Raw genomic sequence first — 26,909 nt, 5'->3', positions numbered from 1 at the left:
TTTGCAACGGCTAAAAGAGAAACTTTGGCTTTGATGCAAATAATGTTCATATTTAATTCAACCATTTCTGCTATCCTGTCGCCTTTCTTAATAAAAGGTAGCACAATGTCTGTTAAAAGAGACTTTTGCAAGCGGGCATACAAAAATGACTAAAAGTTGGAACTGTAAGAGTTTAAAATATTTATTTATTTATGAGCCTAGCACGGAACAGAGTATCAGTTCTGGCAAGAAATACATCTGTAAGATATATCTATTGAAAATTCCCATTTAGGAGGAAAGATACCTAGCATTAGGTGGACACCAGTCTAAAGAATGGAGAAGCTGGGTGGGGTTTTCTCCTTTATTTCCCACACTTGATACATAAGAGTACATCGTTCATTTTACATTGACATTTCATATGTAATTTTTCAATGAATGAACTCAGAAAAGTTTATTAAAAAAACAGTAATTTTCTGGTTGACAACTTCAAATCTTAATGCGTTTTTATTATTAAATGGATTCTCAACTTGTTTGTCTTTTCCTCACAATGAAGTCAGTTTTGGAAGTAGTTTTCAAATATTCTTGAGGAGTAAACTTCAGAACTAGCTTGTATGAGTAACCATCCAGTAAGACAGATTTATTATGTTTTTCTGGTGGCAACGTGAGAACCTACTCCCTTTTTTAAAACGGTGCAGAAGACTTATGTTTATAGTTTGGAAAGAACCTTCACTTTAAGTTATTTCCTCATTGGAAGCTGGGCTTGAGGCCTAAAGGTAAGTGAAGTCAGCAGCTGAGGTATAGGAGGCATTCCTCCACGAGGTATCTGCACACCTAAGCAGCAAAACAACAGAAGCAAGGGAAATGGCTTCAAAAGGCAATTGTACCCTTCCTGCTTTCCTCTAACCAGGTAAGTTCTTTGTACTGATGTAATCTCTCCAGTGGGTTTCTTAATGCCTGCTGCTCCAAATGTGTACGTAACATCGTTCCTTATAGCAGTATGTTGCCTAAGTAGACCATGAAATACAAAAGAGACTTTTATGCTCTATTTTATTTTACTTTTCATAGACTGTTATAATCTATGTGGTAGAGTAAAAATACAATGTCTTTACATAAATGATGACTACTTAGGTTTATCTAAATTTCCACCTAACTGCAGCAAGAATGTTGTCCTCCAACTGACTTGGCGGCTGCAGTGAGTCTAAAGGGCAGTTCCTGTTGGAAGGCGTATGTACATATCTAATAGGAAGAGATCAGTATGTGTATGGAAGTCAATTTATAGTTTCCTTGGTAATAAACATTAGGTCTGTCAGTGCAATGACTTTTGCGAATATCTAGCTTATTTATGAAAACATTAGAGTAAGTGCCAGCAACTTAAATACTTGTCAGGTAACCCATGATGTATTTTGCTTGATTGCGTCTCAAGGAAGGTGAAGCCTACGTTGCAAAAATGGATTTTGTAGAATGTATTAAGCAAGAAACAATTAACAAACTGTTAAAATCTATGAAATGTGGGAAATGAAAAGGAGGATAACGTTACCAGATGTGTGTGCTAACTCGTGCGGAGTGCTACCTAGCGCTGCTTGGGGTTGTTTCCTCTTATATCATGACTCCCCTACAGACCGAGGGTTTGCAGAATTTACTAATATATTTCAGTTTATAAAACCCTGTGTTACTTGAGTAATATATGGCTATCGGAAATACCTTTGTATTTTTCACTGTAGTTGAAGCAATTAGAACCTTAGAAGCGAATACAACATTGCCCAGTACGAACGATCACATTGAGGAAAATACAGGGGTACTGCCACACACGTGCGATTCTAAACCTAATCCCCCCCGCTGACACTCGTCCCACAGAGGCTTTGGCAATCACGCAGGCTTTCAGCCAGCCCCAGTGCCCACGCGTGGAGCAGTGGTATTCTCATGCACGCAGACGTCCTCGTGTTTCCAGAACGGATTGGTCCCAGTCGGTTCAGTTCTGGTTAGAAGTGCTCGGCAGTTTTCATCGGATTGCTTGGATAAATGTGCTGGAGGCATCACGTTTCCAAATGCCCATTGTCAGTGACAGAGCCCCCACTGAAAGCTCCTCCAGTTGTTATCTCAGCTGGAAACGTAATTCTTTGGGTGGGGAAGAGTACAGGGAAAGTTAGGTTTTCTGCTCCACCTCTCCCCCAGCAGACAGGTTAGCTTAAACTGCATTCATGCGGATGTCTCCAATAGGAATTTCTGTAGCTGTTTCTGGAGTGATGCTTTTCAGAATACGCTGTTGGAAAGAAATCAGTATTAGAAGCTGATTCATTTTATAGGTAATAAATAACACTAGCACCATTTGAAAAGGGATTTGTAATAAAAACGTGACTCTGGTTTGAGTTACACCTCATCAGCTACAAGACAAGGATGTTTCATAGTTATGTTATCCTAGCATTATGAAATCGTAAGGGGCTACAGAAGTGCACAGCATTATTTATTAATTATTTGTAACAGATGCAATTAAATCAGTTTGATAGCTGTCATGTTAATGCTTTAGGACTTTGATGTTTATGTGGGTACCCTGAGCAAGTTGAACATACTCTCTGAACTGGTATTTACATGAACTTACGAGAAATCCCCAAAATGTCATCACAGACCATCAAGGATTTATGGTGGAGAAATCTTACTAAGTGTGGGAGAGAAAAAGAAACTTGTTCTTGTAAGCTCACCCAGGGGAACTGGCGTTCCACTGGCTCAGGCACACAGACAGCGCTGTGTCATGTGTGATTTCCAGGGAATGCCTCCAGTTCACCAGTGCTTAAAAAAAAACTTGATTTAATTTTGGGTTGGAACTAGATGATCTTAGAGGTCTCTTCCAACCCTGGCCATTCTATGATTAATAAATTGATATGAATACGTATCTCAGCCCCCTCGGTGAGACCTGGGAGATATGTAAATCCCTCAGAATGGACAAAAGACAATTAGCTGTCAGCAGGCTAGGAACAAAACAGCCGAGGCCATCAAATCCTAGAAAAAAATAATGTATAATACTTATGGACATCACCTCCTTCCTAACAGTCAAATAGAAACAACAGAGCCTACTGGATACCTCCTTCAGTGTTCCTGGAGTGACGACCAGCCGATAAACCATGTAGATCGGGATGCAGATGACAGAAGAGGTTCCTATGCAATAACCCAGCACTGTGGTCCAGTAGGGGTAATTATAATCAAAAAGCCGTAGCTCAGGAGGGTTGGACAGAAAGCTGCAAGTGACAAACTGAAAAAGAAACAAGAAAAGTATAAGCATGTATTTTGATAGCACGCATTAGGGAGCTCTCTGGCCCAGAATAGCAGTCAACTTAAGCCTAAATACTAAGACTTAAGAAGGATTAAATGTATATTGATCCTGAAAAAAAATCTCAGATGATGTTAGTATCAATTAATAAAAAGCTTTTGGATATCCAAACTTTCCTTCAGGAAATTTAAAGGAGCTCAGGAGCTTTAGGATATAAGCCAACCAGCAACTACAATGACCTAGGTAAAAAGTGCCATATGGATTGCTTATTCCATAAATATGCGTGCTGGTGTTTCTTGCCTAAGAAGCATTAGGGAGAAAACTCAGGACCACACTTGTATATTTGAAGGAAAAGAAAAAGAGAGTAGATGAACAAAACCAGATCAGTCGATACCAGTCTGTAGAATTTCATCAAGTTATCCTTGTATTGAGCCCTACAGCTTGGTTTCTGCTCAAAAATCCCATGGGAAAGGCATCACGTGAATGTTAAGCCACCAGAAATGAAAACTGTGCTGTTTCCTTTAGCTACTTGCCTCGTATTTAACCATTATCAGTGTCAGTTCTGGTTTGCCTGAATTTAACCTCCAGCCCCTCTATTGTTTTCCTTATGCTGTTCTTTGTTGGGTTCAAGACCCTGCTCATGCTCTCTCAAATACCATTAAAGTACTTCCATACAGTACTCACAGCAGCCTCCCATTTTCTCTGTGATAGGCTATACAGGTTCCAATTTTTTCTGTTACTTACGTTCTACAAACTTAGCATATTTTCTGTGATATTCATCCGAATAATTGTTGTTCTTCAGTAGCTTTTGCAAATGCCAGTCCTAGTTTGGATATGGTATTCTGCTGTCACCTATATGAATGCTGTTAGATGGCTTTCCTGTGTGTAGTTTGTGAATCCAAAGATCACAGCAGCCCTGACATGTACAGATAGCCTGGAATTGAGGTCTGAAATTTCAGCTCTGAACATGGTTTTTATTTGCTCATTCAGTTAAATTCCACAAATATTGCAAGTGTCTACTCTGAAACAAGAGGGAAGAGAAGCAATCCCTACTGTAGTGATTAAACAACTACGTGGGAACAGGAAAAAAGTAATCTAGGACCCATTTTAATTATTCCAACTTCATTGTTCCTGTTGCTCTGCCCTCTTCCCTGCTTAAGATAGTTGAAGAATGATGCATTAAGATACGCTTCCTAACAGTTCATAACTCTTTCATATCCTCTGTGGTCATTTCCTTATTCTATAATCTGAGTGTGCTTTTTATTTTTATGTATAATCAAAATAAATGAGTGGATTTTTAAAGTTAAACAAACATTACAACTTCCGCAGATACCAGTGTGCCTACACCCATTTTATTTTTGTCATTTTCATTGGTGAGAACCTCTCTTAATGGGTTTAGGTCCCTAAGGAGGGATTTAGGGAGTAAATGACTTTTGTGTGATTCCGGGATTGCCTGTCCTGAGAGAGGTTGTACTGCTTCAGGCTTCCTACAAAACGTGCCTTTTTTTCAGTGCTGCTCTTAGGTCTTCCTCGTCCCATGTGTTCCCAGGCGGAAAAAAAATTGGATAGCCAAGTCTTACTCAGAATTTGAATCATCATCTTCAATCTGCACATCCTTCATGACTGAGAACCTTCTTGTGAAATGACAAATACTTTGTAGCTGAATACTACGTGAATAATATTTGGGACTGCCCTTGGAAGGATCTCTGACTTGTTTTTTCCAGATTATTATTAGAAGATAAGGATTCTGTCCTTAAAATTTCCATAGAAAACTAACATGCTGCCTTCTGGGCTTTCCTTAGTTTGGGTTAGTTTCCGCAGCGAGGACAAATAGCTCTGCCTAGTTACCACATCACCAAAGCTGTTTGCTTCTGTTTATTTTACTGTTTTGGGATCACAAAGAGGACAGTAGTATAAAAATTATTTGTGGTGTAACACTTTTATTTACAGTCTTTTTTTTTCTCCTTTTTTTTTTCTGTGGGTAATAAAACAAAAATCTGTTAAACATGCATTGATCATTACAATAGTGTTTGGAATTCATTCTGTAGGTCTTAAATCTAGTTCGGTGCTCATAAACTCCATCGTGACCTGCCCTGCTCCCACTAAGACTGGTGACAATAAAAGACAGCACGAACTAATTTGGGATCAGGAAATGAACACTTGATGTTAAAATGTTATCGATAATCCTGCCAAGTCAAACATCAGGACAGTATTTCCAATTCTGTAATGTAGATTTAGAAAGGCTGCAATTAACTGCTGTAAATGTTATATGGAGTACTCTAAGTGTCCATCAGCAGTTACTGGGACAGTGTATTTACCTACCTTGGTTTTGCTCCGCACACAGTATGTTTCCTCATCATTTTTATTTGCTGAGGCAAATATAAAACAACAAAACAAAGTAATACTTGTTCATGAGGGGGATGGAGAAGAATTATTCATAATCCAGTCTTGTTTACACAGCTCATCTCCAAAAATCCTTAAAATTGTGGTTTAGTAGCAAGACCTTGCAGCATTGTGTCAGATTCTTCACTAGTTGGGCATTTTTGATTTAACAAGAATTGTTTCTAAAGAACTTCACAAGCAAATCCTGTCAACTTCTAGAAGTCTAAGGAGCTACATTGTTCAATGATTATTTTCTTATGCTGGATCCAAAAAAAAAGAGTGTAAAGAAAACTCACCAAAAGGAAGATGGGGCTAATTGCTACCCAGCAAATTCGCCAGTACCAGCCTGGGGCAAAGCCAAGCATTTCCTTCACATCGTTGCAAAACTGGGTGATGCCTGTGGAGACAAGCAGGAGGAGTTGTGACAGCAGAAACACGTTTTTCCAAGTAGACGCATGCACAGCAAATCAATTCAGACCCCATCTTGAAATAGTGTTTTGTTCCTGTAAGTCCTAACTACATTAAATCCTTAATTATTTGAGTGATATCTCTTACTGTTTTTAGATGTCAGTACGCATCTATCAGAGAACAATCAGTAACAATTCTCACAGATTTGGTAACTGGAGAGTTTGTGGGAGGAAAAAAAGGCAAACTTTTCCCTGAGATGACAGTGATCTTGTCTGCAGACACAGGAAATGCCATTCCTCATGGGCTCAGGAGTGCTCGCCAGCATGGTTTTGCCCCACGGCAGCGGACGTACCGTAGAACCAGGCCACAGCAACTGCTTCCAGGAACACCACTGTCAGGACAGCGGGGCCGGTGGCGTACTCTTCAAACAGCTTCACCACGTATGCGCCTCCCTGTGAAGGAGATCGCGTTAGCAGTGAACCAGAGATCCAGTGACGGAAGTCCTGGAACACTATTTTTTTTTATTATTGCCTTCATCTGGACCCGAATATTTGCAGATGTGTAAGTTCTGCTGCGCTGTGACCTGTGAAAACCCTGGCTGTGCTGCTGGTCTGTTCTGGCTCCCCATGAACATCCTCCCCCAGTGCCGTGCAGAAGAGCTAAAAAGCTAAAAATCTGCTGGCTGTTCTACTTGGCTTTTAATGCACAAATGAGGTTTATTGGGGTGTGATGGAGCGGCTTTTTGCATGCCCTCTGTGTCTTCTTCCTCCAACCTGAGTCATAGTTACAGAACAGGAAACATGCAGTGTGTTGCTTTGCTTTCCTTCCATTTGGGGTGCCTAGAATCAGATGGAGGAGGAGGACATTGCGTCCCAGAGAGGGACTACGCCTGCCTTTACTGTAAAATGCTTTAAACAAGAAGAGAGTTGTTAATGAGCAAGGGGAGTGAAGTGTGACAGGAAAGGCGAGTACTTTTTCCTTGTCCCTTATGATCATTGCATTCATAATTCAAAATTTAGCTTATTGGGAAAATGAAATCCCACAAGAAATGAAGGGACAATTAAGGCGTGACTGATGATGCTTTCCAGCTTGATTTGATGAGGAAGATCTGGGACATTCATTGGCAGAAATTCCTGGAGAGCAGTTCAGCAATACTTACAGTAATCTCTAGCAGATACTTTTTAAATAATTTTTTAAAATGCAATATACTTTTCACACACTGGGTAAATGAAAGTAACAAGTCCCATTATTTTTAAACATGGAGGTTTGGACAGTGAGAAGTAAACCACGTATGCAATGTGGGAGCATCTCTGCTTGCTGATTTAGCAGTTGGGGCAGCAGCTGCGTCATTTGTGACTTGTGGCATGTTAGGGTTTTGCTGAATTGCAATGCGATTGTTTCACAGCACGTTTCCTAGTGGGAGATACTGTTTATGTTCATTACAAATACAGGTTTCTAATGCGTAAAGAAAACAGGCGAGAGATTTAATCTGACTTCCTCAATCTGTGTTAAAAAAAATACTCTCTCTCCAAGACGTCATCTGCAGAAAGTTGCCAGTAAGGAAAGCTGAGGAGCGGGTAAAATACTTACAAATGTCAGGGTTGCTAATGAGCCCAAAAAGCAAATAATAATCAGGCCGAGGACAAATAATTCCCTGCGTTTGCTCCAGACATGAGGGAATTCATCCAGTACTCCAGTAATCACTCCTTCTAGTCCCGCAAACTGAAAAATCAATGAAAAACAGAGGACGGTTTTACCAGGAAAAGGAGTTTTAGATGATTGAAACACTTCTGTGTTTTCTTCTGCCTGTAGAGTTGGTACAACTGCTGTTCAAACAGACTTTCTTCAGAATTTTTTAACTCTATAGGGCAGGGATTTAGTCATCAGTAAGAAGTGCCTATCACCCGGAGTAAGGACTGTATTACAAGTAATAAGCTACTGATAAGACTGCAACCAAGACTGTGCACTCAGCCGAGTTCAGCCTTCCTGGAAGGAGCTGATTCACAATCTCTCAAAACAGGCTTACGTAGCAAATTGTTAGAACATCTTTTTTGCAGTGCTATTGAGAAGGCTTTCACCAGCTTCCACCTTTTAAAGCCAATTAGTGTGGAAAAAAATAACAGAATTTAGTAATTGATTTATAAGTTTATGAGTACAGAAGAGAAGGAGGCTGCATTCAACCAGGAGTTTATGAATCCAGTGCTTCAGCCGTGTTCCCAGGTCTCTTACTATTTATCACAGTGACTTTGACAAAGCATTTAATTTTATTTTGGCCTCAGTTTCTCCAACATCGAATTTGGAGGAAGAGCTGCTGTCTCACAGAAGGTGCGTGGAGGTGCCGGTCTTGCTTTAGAGCCCTTTGATGACAGCACCATGGTCGTAATTCTGCTTCTTCTGGTGTTTGCTGGGGTAAGGCCATCATACACCCAATGCCATTCATCCATCTCTTCAGATCTGCTCCCTGAGGTCTCATCTACTCACCGTGCTGTCTAATCCCAGTGTGAGTAACATCAGGAAAAATATGATGGCAAAGAAAGTTGAAGCAGGCATGTTTGCAATGGCCTCGGCGTAGGTAATGAAGAGCAGACTGGGTCCTGGTGTAGGAATTAGAGGTAATTGTTAGCACGGTGCAACTAAATCTCTTAGAAGTTGGAGAGATCTGTACAAAAAGTTAGCCTACCAGTGTCTTTGGCAACTTCTGATACGTCTTCATTCCTCATCTCAGCCATGTAGCCCAGCACAGTGAAAATGACAAATCCAGACACAAAACTAGTCAAGCAGTTCACGGTACTGGTAACCAGAGCATCTCTGCAACAGAAGACCTAACTCATATCAGGGAATTGGCGTCTGATGGGAAGGGTAGGTTGCTACCAGATGGGGTGATCTGAACAGAGTCCTACAGAAACTAGGGGAATGCGGTGCAAAGAACTAGCAGGGCATTTTGGCAAACAAGCAAACAACAACCGAGCTCCTTCTCATTGCTTTTCCTAAGGAAGAACTTCAAGCAGGTTATAACATTAGTCTGGCACAGGATTAAATGCTGGATTTATGCTTACAGAAATACTGGAATTTTAAAAGGATTGGAGTTACTACAGAAATACTAAAGAATGGAGGAATACTTTATTTAATGTTATAAATAACAGTTTTTAAGAAAACAGGAAAACAACTACAAATTGCCATCCAGCTCCAGATTTTAAAGTCGTATCCATCCTGACTGACTAGAGTAATTGTAATCTGATGGTTTGTCAGTGGCCTGTGCCATTTTCTTTTGGCACATTTCTACACCTAAGCTTCCTTGCTCTAATTGATAGAGATTCTCTCTTTCGGGGTAGGCAAACAGAGAGAAAACTGTTTTAGATTGCAGAATCTTTGAATAAGGATTTTTGTTCTGTTACAGCACTGTCTGATTTATGTGTATACAGGTTTGGCAATGCAGTGTCTTTCACCATCACTGTGTTTCTTTTTCATAAATACAAGCAATTATATATATATATATTAATTATACATACAGAATAAGTTAGAACTCACTGGTAGCAGTTGTTATGGAACTTGTTGTAGCTGGCATAAGCCAATAGGACCCCAAAACCTGGACCAAGGGAGAAAAAAATCTGAGCTGCTGCATCCACCCAAACCTGAAAAATAGTAAAGTCAAGAAAAAATGATGTGAAACAGACTGAGTTTGGCAGATTCACAGTATCACGTAGCCATACAAAATGATGTTTTGCTACTCTGACTATATGCTAGTCCTGGCCTAATGAACATTTTGTTAAAAGAGTTTGTTAGAATAAGAATTGTTTTTTAGATTTGAGACAGGTACTAACATCCACTATAGTTTTCGTGCCTTTGCTATGCCTGTGTTCATTGGTGATATAATTAGGATTTATTTCAAGGAATTTACCATGGATAAAATGTTACTGTATTTCTTCATACACTTTTTTAAAATACTAATTTCTGACAGTATCTTAGATTAATTCACAGTGATTTGCCTGTAATTAGATTAATGTAGCTTTTGCAGTCCATGATTTCATGGTGGGCTTGGCCCACCTTTCTTCTTCCAAGCTCTGGGTGCCGTGGAACAGTCCGGTGTTTGGCTGTGCATCCTCTGGGCTAAGCAGTAGATGATCACTGCCTGTATTTTTTCTCGATGCATTAAAATACGTGTGACAGTGTGGGTGCAGTCCTAGTTCGAAGGACTCAGTACAGCTTTGTTGTAGCCATGACAGATGCAAGTGTGATGATCTTGTTATGAAAAGCCTGTTGTACTTGAAAAGTGGCCACAGCCTTAGCGAGTAGTGTTCCTAAAGTACCAATATCAGCTCTCTTTCTGAAGGTGAAAGCCCACATTCGTCTCTCCTCTTTTGATTGAAGCCTGGAGTTCATTACAACTCATTTCTAATACTCTTCCATCGCGTGAGGCCATCCTGTATCAGCCACAGACAGAACTCTGTCATCGTCCAGCACACACAGATTGCGATCTGCTGTCCTCACTTCAGATCCATCCAATACAATATCAATGCCCTTTATTGCTTTTTCAGAAGATGTGGTCCCTTATTGGAGATGCTTCTTTATCAGAGACTGGTGTCTTTTCATTTCCTTTTCATTCAAAACTCTCCGTATCAGCTGGGCAGTGGCAGACTTGCAAACATTGGAATTTTTTATCTTTGTATTTGTAGTATTTATTGCTTTGGGGGTTTTCCCTCACCCTCCCCACTAGAGACTTTGATAAGCAGCGAAGTGAGCGCAGCCTTGAGCCTGATGGACCGCTTGTCATCCCCAGAGCTCAAAGCTAGATCAGATACTGGAAGGAGTTTTTGTGGTTAGCTCAGTACTGTCCTCATTCCTCCTTTCTTTTCAAACTTTGGGTGCGTATGCAGGCCTAACTGACCTCTTCCTTCTCCAGAGCACTCGCACGTACCCACTGATCACCGAGTCGTGTGTTAGCTGGCAGTGGAGACTCTCCTTGGGCTTTTCTGCCAGAAACCGTCACCGGTTGGAGATCTTAAGTTTCAGCTCTGGTAACTACATTTAAGTACAGGTAACTGGAGCCACTGCTGTGGGGGGAAAGTCTGCCTGAGTGTGCAGTGATCCCCTCACAGGAAGAAAACCTGCAGCTGATCCAGATGTTAGGGTTTAGTGAAATGAGTTTGCTCATTGTGACTGCCGTAGGTACAGGACTGTGTAGCAGGGATCATAGCGGCTTCTTGCTCGATGCCAGGCTGCTCACCATTCCCTAATAGCTTGAGCTAAACTGACAGTGGACTTAAGTAGCTAAATAGAACCAGAAAACCTGTCTAATCTTACAAACACAACAAAAAGCCATTATATAATTATGGAAAGAATGGCATGACTGTTTAAACAAGAGCATGAAGTCAGGCTTTTGAGTCCAAGCTCAGACGTGTGTGTAGTCGTGCCCAATGCTGGGAGTAGACACTGAAGTTTATACGTGCTGATATCCATGCTGAGTGGCTGAAAGTAAATCCCTGCCCTTCTATAATGCTTTTACCTCAGTGGCCAGGAGTTTCTGCCAGTCAGGTTTCAGGTAGTAGAGGACGCCTCTCCAGGCACCGGGCAGAGTTGCACCTCTCACCAGCAGGATGAAGAGGATGATGTACGGGAAGGTGGCAGTCACCCACACCACCTGCGATGGGAACACGAAGGTAGCATTTGCCGTGGGTAGAAAATTAACAGATGATAAGAAGTTAAACAATTGATAACTCTTAGCATTTATAGCATCTTCATGTGAACTTCTCAAAAGTTCTGTGAATGGGCAGTTGGCACATGAACAGCCATGCTTTCTCTGGGCAGGGATGCTCTTGTCCACAGAAGGGTGGCATAAGGTATTGTTGTGGTGTATTACTTGGGTGACAGTCGCAGTCACTGCGGTAAGAGCTTCCCGAATACACGAGGCCATAACCCCTGCCGTGAAGGCAGTCTGGGATAATTCTCTGCCGTGTTAATTGGCTCCTTTAGAACTGCTGCTAGGCTATACTGTACCAAGTGATTTGTCTTGCTTTTGCATTCACCTTGCCAGATGTTTTGACCCCTTTCCAGATGCTGAAGTATACAATGGTGAAGATTAACAATAAACAGAGGGTCAATTGCCAGCTAATGCCCCCCAGGTCATCCAGCCCATTGGACCTATGCACCTGTAGAACTTGGCGGCTGAAAGAGGAAAGAAAAACAGAGTGTAGATATTTTTGTAACAAATACTTATGGTCAGTATGCTTTGAGCAGTCCCATACTGTGATCTGAGCATTACAAGTAGTCCTGAGGCCTTGATAAGGCCTTCAGAGTCATATCATATCATGGGATTTTTTTAATTACAGGCTTGATATTTGTGGTACATCAGTGATGATAAATGATAAGCGTTGACAGCTGATAAAGGCCAGAAAATTGCGAACGTCTGATCTAAAATACAGAGCACCCTCCCACACACCCTAAGCATACATACCCCTACAAGCATTTGATTATTTGAATACTTTAGAAAAGAATACTCTTGCTAAACACCCCTGCTCCCCCTCCAAAGAAAACCTTGCTACGTGTTCCACCATTCTGTCTGATATCACTGTCCTCACTTACATGCACTTACGTATAAAATTCTTCTGCAGGAGAGATGGAGTACATGGTCCAGCTGACGTTGTCCTTGCTGAAGTAGTTTGTGCAGTTGCCCGTGTTCCAGGCATTTGTGCAGCTGGTCCACGGCAGCTCCGCCGTGAAGGAGGACACGAGGTAGTAAAAGGCCCACGCCATAATGGTGTTGTAGTAGGAGGCCACGTAAAGATCGATTATACAGATGGCAAAGCCAATTCCTAGTAAGGTAGGAAATAATTCCAGGAAGACAGTGAGTTTGGGGCCGCGGAAAAGAAGGAATTGTTTATTCACATCAACTACAGTTAGTGATTGCCTAAGGCAGTTCTGCAGGAGGCACACATGCCCTGTCCTGTGTCTACCACACTGGAATTTCTTGTGGCTTTGGAAACACTCAGGCTCTGATTCCAAAAAAGCATTCTTAGTCAAGACAAAATACGCTTAAATAGTTTGTTTCATCCACTCTTAAAATGTGGAATTTAGAAACTGCCATCTTGTACTCCCAGTGGGGAAAAAAAAAAAAAAAGACCAGAGCACTAGCAAGAGTAACAAGCATATAGAATAGGTCTTTCTATTCTAAAAGACTGCAAACAGGGACTCATTTCCTTGTATCTTTGAAATAGAAGTAGTGGATCTTTCTTTCTTGTTTTTAATTTTGGGTTCAGTAATATTATAATTATTTTAGTAACTCATTTTTTGCTTGTTTTGTTTTTTTTTCAAGCTTAGGTCAGAGAAAATGGACTGGCCTCTCTAGTCAATCAGAGAGTTGCACATCGTGTGTATATGAGAGCACACACACATCTACAGATGTACATAAGGTCTTAGGAAAGCTTACTTTGTAAAGCCAAAATCTTGTGTAGAACTAGCCTTTTGTGATTTTCAGATTTTTTTCAGAAATGTCATCTTTATAGAAAAATCAGTTACTTGGCAAGTTCCTGATAATTTTCCATTTCCCTTCATTACCTTTGAAAATGGGACATATTTTTCTCCAGATTGAGATGCACCCATTCCTGTGGTACTGTCCTAATGCTAGTTCCATGTAGAAGAGAGGAATACCTCCAAAGATGGCCATGATTGTGTACGGAATGAGGAATGCTCCTGCAAGAAAGCAGTTAAGAAAGATGGTTACAGTTCTTTGTGGGACTTCTCCACCACCAGTCCCAACACTCCACAAACAGAGTTCTTTCTATCTCTCAGGGACAGTGCATATTCCCTCCCTAGCCAGTGTGCCACACTGAATTATCCTGGGATTTCTCAGCAGGGCAACTACCCAGCAGCATGAAAGAAGCAGCACTCAGGCCAGGCTTCTCACATTTCTGTATAGGTGGCATTCACAAAGACCCTACTGCCTCTGCAATGGGTACAGTCGTGGGATAGAGACAAAAATGATTAACTTCAGTAGAATGCCTTTGTACGTCAGGGAGGCAAAAGTCTTTCCTGTCCTAGCTTTGCTTGATTGGATTTGTGTTTTGGGTGAAATGTCAGTGAGTGTTTTGACACGTTGGTTTATCTGGTTGTAGACAGCCCTTGGGCAGGGCTTGAACATCTCCTGCAAGGTTGTTTTGCACCTAACCAGCTTTCAGTTTCTAGCTGTACTGATTATTTTATCTTATCCTATCACACTGCTTACGTTTTTCAGTCTGCTTCAGAAGTATTTTCCCCTTACTCATTTGTCATGGGTGGTATTAAAATGAGCCACTAAACTCACTCCTTTCTAAGCAAGGAAGCTGGGTGTTAAAAACAACACACAGAACCGGTCACTGACCTCCTCCGTTTTGATAGCAGATGTAAGGAAATCTCCACACGTTTCCCAGATCCACTGCATACCCGATGACAGAGAGCAGAAAGTCAATTTTTTTGCTCCAGGTCTCTCTGTCTTCCAGCTCCATCAGCTGCTGCTGGCCCTCGGCTCCGCAGGTGGTGGAGGTGGTGGTTGTGGTGGTGGTCGTGGCTGCAGGGGCAGTGCACTGGGCATCTTCCACCCCTCCCATCCCGTTGCAAGGACCAGAGCTCTGAACCCCCGAATAGCCATTTTTGATCGGAGCTGCCTCCTCCTTATCTCCCTGGCTGGGATGGACTTTGTTCCCATCCTCCACTAGCCGCAGGGCAGATTTAGGGTTCCTGATCAGAAGTCCGTTCTCTCTGCAGTCTGCTCCTTCACTGCAGCCTGAGACATCTTTCGTGGAAGCCAGCAGCTGAGTCTCATTGCTCGTTGCCTTTTTTTCCATTTTTCCAAGATTCGTCCTGCTCAGTTGCAGAGGGACAGCAGCACGGCCGCGTGGCTTCTTTTCCCACGCTTTTGTTTCCACTGTATTCCCAATGCTCCTACAACTCCCCCTCCATCTTTAAATCCATCAGACTGAAGGCACGAACACCATCTAAGAAATGAAAAATAGTTAAAAAAAAAACTGTTACTGGGCTTACTGATGCCAGTAATTTCATGCTACCAGCGCTTGTAACACTTTCTGTGATTAAAATACTTTTGGAAATAATTCACCACCACAGCACGCAGTGTGATATTTAGCAGATAATCCATTCAGGATGTACCAGCAAAACTCAACTGTGTACGGAGAAAGGAAAGAAGCAGTCATCCTCTCCTACAGCTGCAGGTGGTGTACCTGGCTTATAAAAGATCCAGCAGACCTGTTATAGCCAGCAGATTTGCTGGATTTTATGCATTGTGGGGCAACTCACAGGTGGTCACAGTCCTGCTGTCTTCTGGTACTGCGTTGTCCCTCTGAGCACTGGTTTCACACCCTGAGAGGTTGTGGGACTCCCAGATTGCAAACATCAGGGCGGAGCATGGTGTTTGGCTTGTGTTTGCTTTCTCATAGTTTCATACTGTGATTTCTACCATTAATTTCTAGATTCATCCAGTATTAAGAGAGCAGAATTAATTAAACTTTGTTAATTAATTAAACATTGTTATCTAAATATTTAGATAACAATGGATATACAAGTTACGTTTTAGGACCATATTTCTTTAGAAATCCCACTGTGTCTGCCACGTTTAGAAGCAGATCTGGAAGGCTTAAATGAAAGTTTAGAAAAGTATTTAAATGCCAGTGCTTTTGCATCAACTAACTTTTAACATTCAGTCAGTTCTAATAACAAGGAAAAAGATTAGGAGACTTCAGTTTGATCGTTTTGAGTCAGTAACAACTAGCATCGGGGTTTACTTAGGACACTTTTAAACACTAAAACTTGTCCCCTATCTTGTTTAACTCCTCGGAGAAATAAAGGCATCTCTCACTCTCTTTGGCTCTGCTCACGCCGTGGTTCCAGCCCTGGGAAGGGCACTTGGTGCTGCTCCTAAGGGACTGTGCTGCCAGCAAAAACCCTGCACTGAGCGACTCCCTGGCTTTACATGAGGAATCCAGGGGAAACGAGCCATTCAGAAATAGAATAAAGCGATTAACTTTTCCTGGAGAATATAAAAATAACAGAAAAAGGACTGATTCCCCGTGTCTCGTTCTGTTTTCTGCTTGTTTGTTAGGTAGTGTGAATGCCCAGCTGCCCTTACTCAATGAAACGTCAGAATAGGAGCAGATCCTTGGTGCTGCACATGCACTGACCTTGCTCTATGGCTAGCAAAGTGTCGAACAATCCGTGATACCCCCACATACTAAATGATGATAATTACAACTCATTTTCCCTTTTCAAAGCATTTTGTACCGCAGTAGCTGCCAGTGCAACATCCTGAGCGCAAGGATTAGCATTATTTCACTTTCAGCTGCTGGGAGATCTAGAGCAGCAAGGGTATATTATTGCTCATTGCTAGAGGTTGCTCATTGCCGGAGCTATTAAAACTCATGTCTTTTGCCAGCATTCAGTCTTGTAAAAAGACAGTTTACTAAGCCTCTTCCTAAACAAGCAAGCAGAAGGAAAGTTACCGAGTTGCAGGGGATGTTCTTTAGCAAGAAGTTCCTCGAAGGTATTTTTGTAACTTCCAGAAGCCCCTCGTTTGTTCCTGCTTACTTTCTGTGCTCACCCTGATAATATTCTCATCACACAGCAAGCAGTGCATATCAATGCGTAATTCCTACAATTGCAGCACTTTGCTACTATTAGTTAATCATCTACAAAGACCGAAACATCTTCAGGATTCCAGAGAAAAATACTATGGCAAAGAAGAGCAATTTCTGTTTTACCTGCAAGACTATAAAACCTGAGTGTCTTTGGAGTCCGAAACCTTCCACATGTCCCAAAAGAGCTTGTGCAGATGAAAACAGCTCTACTGCCACTGGTAGGAACATGAAAATCCTAGGAAAAGCCACGGCCAATCCTTCTCTCCATCGTGGATAGAGCATGTTAAGTGTAAGACTTAAGTGTAATATGGAAAAGTAACCTGAGCCCTTCTGGACTTTATACCTCTTACTCATAAGTGGGAAAGCAGTAAAGGATGTTGATTTAACTTCATAATCTTGTGAGACTGAATTTTCCACACCTGAGAATTAAGCATTTACTGTATTTATAAAACGTTTTGCTTCCGCACATAGACACTTCTTGGCACATTCCTCCCGAGGAAAGATTGTTGAAGATGTTGTTGGTTTCCTGGATCTGTGACAAGGTCCTTACCCAAATCTAAGCTCCGTTTGCAGACCACAGGAAAGGAATATCACATCACTTTACATAAGTAGGTAGAATTTTCAGTAGTTTGAGCCTCAAATATGCATAATGACTTGTGAACTTCGAGGGGCTTTAGCTGGAATTTCAACTCTTTCTTTCTGAAAGTGAATTACAGCTCGTCAGCTACCATGGGAAATCTCCGGAGTGAGACTCCAGAGCTATGCGGTCATGTTCACAGAAGGAGAGTTGGCACATGAAAACAGACCCATAAGATTTCATTATCCAGTTAAAAAAAATAAATCAGGAGAATGTACTTTTTTTTTTCTCTTGGTATAATTCAAGAAAAAAATGTCTGAAGGAATTGCAACTGCTACAAACAGTGGCAACAATGGCCAAAATAGAGCTCTTGGAGTTGAGAAATACTCTAGAATTATTAGGGACAATCACCAGGAGAAAATTACGCTATTAGTGAAGGATTTTGCCCAGCCCAGCCTCCGCTTAATTACACGTGCCCATCTCCCTGCAGGACCCAGTGATACACGCCTTTAGCAAATGATGTAAGGAATGGCAATTTAGTACAGATTTTTGATCTGAGCTGTTGCAAAGGTTGCTCTTACATAAATTCATCTTGGCTTCTTATCACCAACCTACTTAGCTAAAGATAAAAAGAAAAAAGGGGGGAAAAAAAAGAAAAAGGAAAGAAAGCTGTGCCTTTTTTTGTTTTGTAAGTGTGACTTTACTCTTTTTGGCTTTACCTTTTTTCTTTTTTCTTTTTTCTTTTTTTTTTTTTTTGATGTGACCTTGCTCTTTTGGAGACGCTTCATGCCTGAGTCTTTTCTCCCTCTGGTGTCCTGTGGGCAGCTGTCCCCTGTGCTGCCAGCTGTGCTGCCCCCTCCTTGTTCCAGGAGAGCCACAGCTCTGCCCTGGGCTCCCAGCTCTGCCTCGCCTGATGGGAGCACTAGGATGGAGAACCCAAGCCGTGTGCTTCTTGGGGCTTGTATTAAATACACGATAATTTTTGGTTACTCCTACACAGAGCTGAATTTCAGCCAGCCCTGTAGCTGCACAAACCCAACTCCTTTGCCTCTACCAGAGCAGTCCTAGAGGAGCATCCCTGGCCTGGGGTCCAGTTCCTTTCCGAGCAGGGAGCCTCGGAGTTGGTTTCTCATTGCCTTGTTTTATTTCTGGAGGCATGCAGTGACCTCTCGTGGCAATGTGGGAATCCCTTTCCTTTAATGCGCTGCCATACGATAGAATAAATCTTCCCAGCACTTTAACACAAAATGATTTTCCTTTCCTCTGTATTTTTAAAGGAGAAAACTGAAATTTAATGATTGATATGGGACTAAAACAATCAGGCTGAGGTGCAGCAAATACCAGATGCTCCAAGGGAGGCAAACCTTGGTGTCACCTGGTGAACACATCGGTGGCAGGCAGCACCAGGCTTCTTCAGGCTGACTCTGCATCGCTGCAGAAATCATTACTGGCCTCCCAGTGATCAAATACACTGTGATTTGCAAACGTGTATTTGCATACATGTCGCTTGGAACAAATTATTTTCCTTTTTAATGTGCTAATTATTTAAGGCAGGGCTTGCTGGAGTACCAGCCACCGCCTGGGTTGCAGCTGCGCTCCCGTGGTGAAGCTCCCCCTCTTGCCACCAGTGCCAGCGCTCCAGCTGCACTGTTTCTGGCCAGTTTCATGCTAGCACCTGCAAAAAATTAAACGGCTTGGAACCCTAGGACAAAACGTTAATCTATGCTGTTGGCAAACAGCATTGAACGTTGAGATGATTTCTGCTAACTTGACCTACATCTCACTGCCATCACCCAGCACTGACGGGCGCTGTGATCGTGTAACTGCTGCAGTGCTCGTTACACCCTGCCGTGAAGTCGCAGGTCACACAGGCAGTTGCACACAGAAGGAAGGAGCCCAAGGAAACCTCTTGTCTAGAAAATCATACAAGTGTTTTGTGTGATGAGGGAGAAGTCAGGTATCCCTCGAGAAAAAGGCTGTCTTGTTTGTCGCCAGCCCTACTCTGCCTTTTTGCATGGGGAGGTTTGTGACTGGGATGACAGAAATTGTAGAAAATCGATCCTCTGAAAAATTGGAGAAATTGATCCTTTTCCTGTGCTCTTGGGGGTCAGGGAGTGCCTGTTGGGCTGCCTGTGTGGCGTGGAAGGGTGTAGAGGCTTCATATCGATCCTGATTTTCCACAGGCTGGGAGTAACCCTTTAATCAAAATTATTACAGGATAGCTTAAATGCTTCTGTAGTCTAGGGAGCTGTTAGAAAAGAAAAAAAGTAAGGAAAAAAAAAAAAAAAAGAAAATATCGGCTATTTAAATCTTGAAACTAGACTGCACTACATAGCAACGAATTTTACCTGGATTGCCATTGATGAGTCACATTTAGAGTTCATAACTCAAAAAAATAATGACTTAGGCTTTTTTCCACGTGTACTTGTTTCATCAAAAATAAAGGAGTACCAAGATCATCCTTTTCTGTTAACTTGTTTCCATGAGGTGAGCTGATAGGAAGTGTGACAGATTGTGTTTTGGGTTTCAAAAACTGCTCTTCATTAATACATAACAAGATGATACATAGGTGTTATGTGCAAAGCAGACCTAAGCCCACGTGTAAAGAACAACAACTGAGAAATGATCTCTTCAGGTGCTTCTTTTTTTTGCTTGCTTCTCTAGTCTGTTTTAAAAGAATCAAAACTGATTTGGGATAAGGAATGATCAAAACAGACTGAAATTAATGGGTCTGGTGAATTTTTTTCCATACATTGCACGTCTGATCCCAGTGATCTGAAATGGAACTGGACTGTGCACTTCTGCACATCACTGGAATGTGTATTTTAGAAGAAATTTACAGCATGGAGGTAGCAAACTGGGCCTGTATATGAATATTTGCACTCCTCCAAGGGCTGGCTCCCATTCCCATTAAAGGAAAGTAGAACTGTACTCAACCAGCAGTCCCCCTGAGACAATGACCCTTCTGGGGAATAAAAGGCTGCTTAGGCAGGAGCAGCCCAAGGAGTGAGCTCTCCGGTTAACTCGTGTGTGCCCAGATAAGGCTTTGTATAGGTAAGATGTGAAAATAGTTCTGGAAACTATTGTACTGGGGGAATATCAACTTGTACTGTGAGGCGTACAGCATCACCTGCCCGTGTTTCGGGCTGAAATTCAAGAGTCAGCAGAAAAGGGAGATTCTACCTGGAGGAAAGTGTGGAGAAGAGAGGTGCGGTGTCGGAGTGGGAATGCTGCCAAGCTGAGGACAGTTATTTAAAGAGCAGAGAGGGGAGGAAAATGCATTTTATTGGCTTGAGAGCGTCCACATGGAGTGCAAGGAAACAGATAAGCTTGGAGGGAATGATATTCCTTTTGTAGTCTTCCTCGAATTATTTATATCGGCTTGGAGGAAGGGCTGTAAAACAGCAAATGTCACCAAAGGAACAGGGCACTGCTCCGTGATATAACTGCACAGGGACGTTAATCTGCACAGTGCTTCAAGTAAAAGACCTGTTTGCACACTCAAGTCACAGACCGGCTGCACATACGTGCTGGCATACACACACTTAGCGTTGGAATGGTTTTGTGTGAAAAAAGCAAAGAAACGGTCACCAGATGATGTTTCACTGAAGGACACTTGCTCCTGGCTGTCTCCAAGACACAGCCCCTTTGTTCAGGCTCCCAGCTCTACCTAAGTACTTGGGGAAACACTTATCCCGTGGATGGCTCCCTTATGTCGTATCACTTCTCTGAGCCACGAATTGCCAGCTCAACAGAGCTGCTGGAACTCGGTTTTGGGAAAGAGTTAAAATGTGAGCATGAGATGGGACCCTGGGGTTCAGAGCGAACGTTTCTTTCAGCTTCTAACGCTGTTTCTAATGAAACCTCAGCAGTTTATAGTTCCTAGGACGGAAACAGGAAAGAACCTAAATGCACTGCACATTTCCATGTGTGGGAATAGCTTAGGGTTTTTATTAAATTTCCAGTTTGGAGTCAGTTTTTGTTAATTTGTAGAATCATTTGAAATTCACCACCCTGTTCGGTTACCAAACAGTCCCACAGCGGTCTCCTGCCAAGTTCCTGAAGTACTCTCCAGGACAATTATGATCAATTCACTCATCAAAAGCACAGAAGATGACGCCTAGCTGCATGAGAGCCTTCCTGTTAAAATGCCTGACAGCCTGCAGCCCACATTTTAAAAATGTCACAAACCTCCAGTGCAACCAGAGGCATTAAATGCACTGTCCTCTCCTTCCCAGGCTCTCTTGACACAACAAAAAGTGACTATTTATATGTTCGGTTACATTGCATTCCTCACTTCAACTTCTGTCTGACTTGGACTGACCCAGCAAGCCAGTTTCAGCAGTAAACATGATTGACTGTACGTATATTTATGTACAGATTTACTACTCACAATAAACCTGTCCCATTGAGCTAGATAATTTACTGTGCTGGCACAGTTTACCTATTAAAATACAATTTAATTTGGTTAATAAAGTTTACCATTTTAAAGTAAATGTTTTGCAATGATTTTTTTTTATTTTCTTCAGATTCTGGTGCTTTTCTTCATTTTTCATTATAGTTCATTTTAATTTTGGTAAACTTTATATAAACCCTGCTTTAATAATGCAATTATGCGGACTGCCAAGACTCCGATATTTCAGACTGTCACAACATGTTCAGCTACAGGCATTTGACTCCCAACATTCATAATTGCTGGACAAGTGCCTGAACGAGGCAGAGAAAGGCATATAACAGCTGAAAAGCAAACAAAAGCATAAAAAATATAAAGTAATAAAAAAAAGACAAAAGGAAACTTTCACCAAAAATTAATACATCACTGTGTTGTTTTTGTTTTCCAAAGCTTTGCTGGATGTACTTTTTCCCCAGTGTTTTCGAAATCATTCTAAGACCTTAAAAGTTAAGTTAAAATGAAGCAATTAATACATTTATAGGATTGAAAGTGTCATCAGCATTTCGGGCTTTACAGCCAAAGTTGAAAGAGGCAAGGAGAAGTTAAGGAAGCTCTGGTGTCTGCTTGCTTCGGGAGGCAGGTTCAGCCTTCCAGGAGTCCCTCTGAATTTCACAAAGTACTTTAGGCAGCTGCGTGTGGAAAAAACAAAATCATAAAGTCTTTCATTACCTGTCTTTCGGCCGGGTTGGAAGTGCTTTCCCTGGAGTTATCCAAGCTGGAGGAACCTTCACCCACATTTACTGCAGCGGCTGGGGAACGCAGCCTGTGGGCAACTCAGCATCTTGGGGAGGTTTTTGTACACCAGTCCCCCTCACATGGTCTGATTTCCAGATAATCTGCTGCCAAAGAGCTCTTTAAGAATTTTTGCGTCACTTTAGTCAAATAAACTTTATGTTTCACCAGGGCTGCAGCTCAGTTTTTCTCCTAGAGGTGGGTGGCTACATTTGTGCCTTCCGATCGCTTCAAAAGAACAGGATCCAATGAAGGCAGAGGGAGAGTGAGGGAGGCTGTTCTGGTAAGGGCCAGCTTTGCTGCCTGTTATTACAGCTATAAATAACAGGACGGTGATGATGAAGGGGCTGACAAATGGGACTGAAGTTTTGAGGGAGTCAGTAAATTGCAAGTTTGCAGGTGGCTCTGCAGATTGTGTACCAATAGGGATATTAGCACAGCAAAGGGGCTTGGAAAGAGTAATGTTCTTTCTGAGCACTTACATTATTTTTTTAAATGAAGAAATAAGTTTAGTTTTGTTTTGAAACGTTAAGCACAGATTCTTTAAAAAGTGTTTTCCTACTTCAGTAAAATCAACAAGTACTTCCCTTTCTTCCTACTGCTCCTCAGCCTATCTCACCTCTGACACAAGCTTTTTCACCTGCTTCTTTCACCCAGGAGTTCTTCATTCCGAAACTTCACAATTTGTTTATAAAAAGCCACGAATAGCAGGTCAGTGAAATACTGCCGTACTTTAGGTGACAGATTTGAAAAAGAAAGTAGAAAAACAGAATGGGAACAAGTAAGAGTAGCTGATTGTTAGCTCTGCTTTTCAGAGATGTGTTCCAGACATTTAAGTGGAAAATATATATATATTGAAAATGAAAATCCTAGGGTTATAATTAGCGTATTCTTTTTTTTTTTTTTTTCCTTCTGTTCCCTTAATGATAGCAGCAATCAGCCAGCAGCGTGCCATTTGCACCATCTCAAGGATAGTTCAGGTACTGCAATTGCAAACAGATGTGTATCGAAAGTGATTTTTACTTTCCCATTAAATCTTGTGGCAGTACCTTAAAAATGTTTAGCAATTAAGTTTTTTTCCCCTTAAATAGTAGTAGAGACCTATTGCTTTTTGGTGAAAATAGCAACATTTAAATTTGTCTTCTTGCTGTACTCCCCTCTTGCACTCCCCTTTCCAAAATAAACAGCTTTGGTCGTGTTAATCTCTGCTTAGCTGCAGGCAGGAAAAAAAACTCCAGCAGGTTAGTGTTCTGGCACGCTGTAATCGTTCATGGTCTGAAGAGGACAAGCACCCCCTAAACCTTTCTTGAGATCAGAGCACGGTATTTCAATGCGTGTCTCCATCTGGGGATGAGTCCCTGTGGTTTGGGCAGGAGGCTTTGGGAGGTGGGAGGACGGACAGCAGGAGGAATCTGCGCCTTCCTTTGCACACAGGGGTGATTTCCAGCTCACCACTGCTGGGAAACTGGAATGGATCCCTTATCCTACCCTCTTACGTGAAATAAAAGCTCTGCGTCTGCTTTGTTTCTCTCTGCTCTTTGTAAAATTCTGTCTTTTTTAAAGTCTTAGCATCATGACCTTTGTATGATGTTATTCTCTATCTCAGGCTCTGCTTAGACTAGGTTCTTTGACCAAGTTCTGCAATACTATCACACACCATTCATCAGCTAAACTGCTTTCATCTGGGCTTATTAGTGGCACCCAATATCAGTATTTAATTATTTTTATAGAGTAAACAAAGCTGCAATGTGAGAAACAGCATATGAACACAAAACCACCTTTCATGACTTATCCTGGCCTTTTTGTTCCTTTTTTTTTATTATTATTATTTTTTTTCTTCCATTAATGTCTTCTGCAGCAGCATGGTTTCTGTTGTTGTTATTTTAATTTCTTGCCAAACTGTCTGGAGCCTTTGGGGCGTGATGTCAATAACAGACTTAAGATTTCAGGCTGACCCCTCAGCATTAGGACACTCATTTATCCCGTATGTAAAAACTTTTGGGTGCTGAACTGAGTTGGTTCCAGAATTTCAGTGAATCATGGGGCAAAATCCTAATGATTTTGGGAAAGTACAGAAAAACAAGAGAAAATGAACCAGACCTCCCACGAGACATACATTCAGACGCTTCCATGGTTCTCCACAGAGAAAGCAGCCGTATCTCCAGCCAGCAGTGCCAGCACAGGAATGGGAAGCCCCAGCAAAATTACCTAGTAACAGTAGTACCAGCTGTGCCAAGGGATTAATAGTAATTCTGCAAGCATGTTTCTGATTCACTGCCAACAGGAGGATAGGAGCAATCTTGAGAATAACATAAACAAATCCTAAAATATTTATTTGTTGCTCCCTTTTGCTTAGTTAGGAATCAGATTACATGTAGAAGCTATTAAGATTGGCTTTGGGATAAAAGAAGAAATCCTGATTGTCCTTCCCTGCTGTTCTCTAAGCTGACCGTGCTGGGATGTACAGCTGGCAGGTACATGGATTTGGAGATGTTTTGTTGTTTCCACCAGAGCATCGATGGAAGAATGCGATTCTGAGACCCTACAAACTGCTCCTGGATGTCACCTCACCTCCTGCCTCTTCCTTTCCTTAGCTGTACGCATAATTTTCTGACATCTGAAACTGAGGAAGAGGACTTGGATAACATTATCTGTCAATATTTTCCAACTGTCTGAGTAACTTTGCATTGTCACATTAAAGCTCCATGGCTTTATTGACAGAAACTGGAAAAGGAAACTCTGAGTTGGCTGGTTCCTCAAAAATCCAAAGGTCTTCTTAAGAGCATGCAAAAGATTCAAACTAAACAAACACCACAGAAACACAGACATGAATAATTGTTTTTCTTTTTTTTTTTATTCTAACCTAATAACCTTTTTATCAGTTTTATTTATTTATTTACTTTTGTGACCTGGGTTTGGAGCTCGTAAGGCATAGAGCTGTCTTTGCCAAGAGACTACACCTGTAGCAAGCTGGGCTTATTCCCAAATGATTTCCACTCCGTGCGTTGAAGAGAGTTTAATTTTTGATCTTTTCTGGAGCGTTTCCTGAGGACCAGAGCCTAGCCAGCACAAAAGGGTGGCGTGATCCGGTAAACCATTGTGTCTTCTCTGAGTCAACAACTGAAGTGCAATTTCTTCATCATCTTTTACACCAGGAAAGTTACGGAGGTGCAAACACAATGCAAGGAACTTTCATTCTGGATTTTTTAACACTTAATACGAATAAGATGTTGTACTAGCTAGCTAGCAGTACCCACAGTTCATTAGACCTGGGCTCTAACACAGAAATAAGTGAAAACTAAGGAGTAAAGGAGGCAGATACAGCTAATTACTTTGTCATTTTGGTTATCTTTTATTGTGCAAGAAGAATTTCTTCTGCTTTAGAACATCTCTCCGAAGACTCTAGATGTTTTTAATTCTTTGCAGCCATACCCACAAGAATACTACAAATCTAGGTGAAACCCAGGGCGTTTTCAGAAACTTTTCTGCCTTAAACTAGATGATATCAACAGGAGCTGTTAATGGAACATCACTTTATACATACTGATTTTATTTGTTTCAAACTACAATTTACAAACAAGTTCACTTGCTAGTAAGATATGAGCATGCCTTATGGATAACACAGACAGCTGCATAGCAAGAACCTGCAGCTAGTGATTTGAAAGCCACAGGACTGGTTTTTGTGGATTATCATCACCTAGGCAGCAAAACAGAGTATCCTACCTGATGTTGTGCCAGCCTTAAATTACAGATAGTCATTATCGTGAACCTTGGAACTGTTTGTTCAACTGCCCTTGGAGTTCTTGCAGCAGAAACACAGCTTTCACTTTGACAAACGTATTTCCCCTCTTTTTCCCTGCTCCTAAAGAATGTATAAAATTGCTGGGCATAAACGCAAAACTGCTTCTGCCAGTTTGGCTTCGTTTCCTATTCTGTGTTTTAGCCACGTGGATTTTCTGTGCTTATTTAAAGGAAAGGAAAAAAATATACTGTTGTTAAAGCTGTACTGGGAAATATCTGGGCAAGTACTCCAGAGATAAGCACAACACCGGACACTACTTTTAAACACTGAAATTAACAAAAACTGGCTTGGAAACAGTTCTTGATTTATCAAATTCAATCATCAGAGCTGCCCCAGGCAACAAAAATGTTAGCCAGTTAAACTCCAGAGAAAAAGTTAATTGTCCTTGGCTGCTATAGTCCTCTGGTAGAAAGTGTAGAGGGAATAGAACTAGCATAATGTCACAAGCAGAAAGATTTTGAAAAATTAAAATACTGACCTTTTGACTGAAAAAAGCACCAAAAAACACACACATTAGTCATAATGAAAATATTGTGCATAATACAGCTTCCCCAGAGATTTGGCTTTGTTTCAGAGCCACCAGGGTTCTGCATCAAGTACAGGGCTGTTTATTTGCCTTGGTGCAAGCATGAGATAGAAATTGTGCATCGCATACCCACAAGGGCAGAAGGGACCTCAAAGGATCATCCTGCCCATCC

The 26,909-nt window shown here is 41.6% G+C and overlaps 1 protein-coding gene across 2 annotated transcripts; it reads right to left on the bottom strand.

Annotated features, from left to right (window-relative positions):
- Positions 1 to 165: 165 nt before the first annotated feature.
- On the bottom strand, positions 166 to 22,717 carry SLC6A4 (solute carrier family 6 member 4). 2 transcript variants are annotated; one of them, XM_005023142.6, is made up of 14 exons: positions 22,347 to 22,717; positions 14,385 to 14,997; positions 13,583 to 13,717; positions 12,621 to 12,840; positions 12,055 to 12,193; positions 11,535 to 11,669; positions 9,560 to 9,663; positions 8,712 to 8,839; positions 8,513 to 8,625; positions 7,622 to 7,753; positions 6,384 to 6,483; positions 5,920 to 6,020; positions 3,056 to 3,223; positions 166 to 2,239 (listed from the first exon to the last, which is right to left on the bottom strand). In XM_005023142.6, the coding sequence occupies exons 2-14, from the start codon at positions 14,845 to 14,847 to the stop codon at positions 2,165 to 2,167; spliced, it is 2,013 nt and encodes a 670-aa protein (XP_005023199.4). In that variant the 5' UTR covers positions 14,848 to 14,997; positions 22,347 to 22,717; the 3' UTR covers positions 166 to 2,164. The 2 variants fall into 2 exon arrangements, with proteins under 2 accessions (XP_005023199.4, XP_012958482.4); XM_013103028.5 differs by lacking the exon at positions 22,347 to 22,717 and adding an exon at positions 16,771 to 16,923.
- Positions 22,718 to 26,909: the final 4,192 nt, after the last annotated feature.

The sequence above is a fragment of the Anas platyrhynchos genome, chromosome 20, assembly GCF_047663525.1.
Source record: "Anas platyrhynchos isolate ZD024472 breed Pekin duck chromosome 20, IASCAAS_PekinDuck_T2T, whole genome shotgun sequence".
Lineage (NCBI taxonomy): Eukaryota > Metazoa > Chordata > Aves > Anseriformes > Anatidae > Anas > Anas platyrhynchos.
The sequence above is the reverse complement of the archived record's forward strand: the minus strand, read 5'-3'. Positions and strand labels throughout refer to the sequence as shown.

Excerpts from the sequence above, each read along its gene's own strand:
- SLC6A4 (XM_005023142.6), bottom strand. The coding sequence starts at position 14,847 with ATGGAAAAAAAGGCAACGAGCAATGAGACTCAGCTGCTGGCTTCCACG. Across the intron at positions 12,194-12,620 it reads CCTGCAGAAGAATTTTATAC|CCGCCAAGTTCTACAGGTGC; the intron begins GTAAGTGCATGT and ends TTCCTCTTTCAG. Across the intron at positions 2,240-3,055 it reads CTCCAGGAACACTGAAGGAG|CGTATTCTGAAAAGCATCAC; the intron begins GTATCCAGTAGG and ends TCTTTCCAACAG.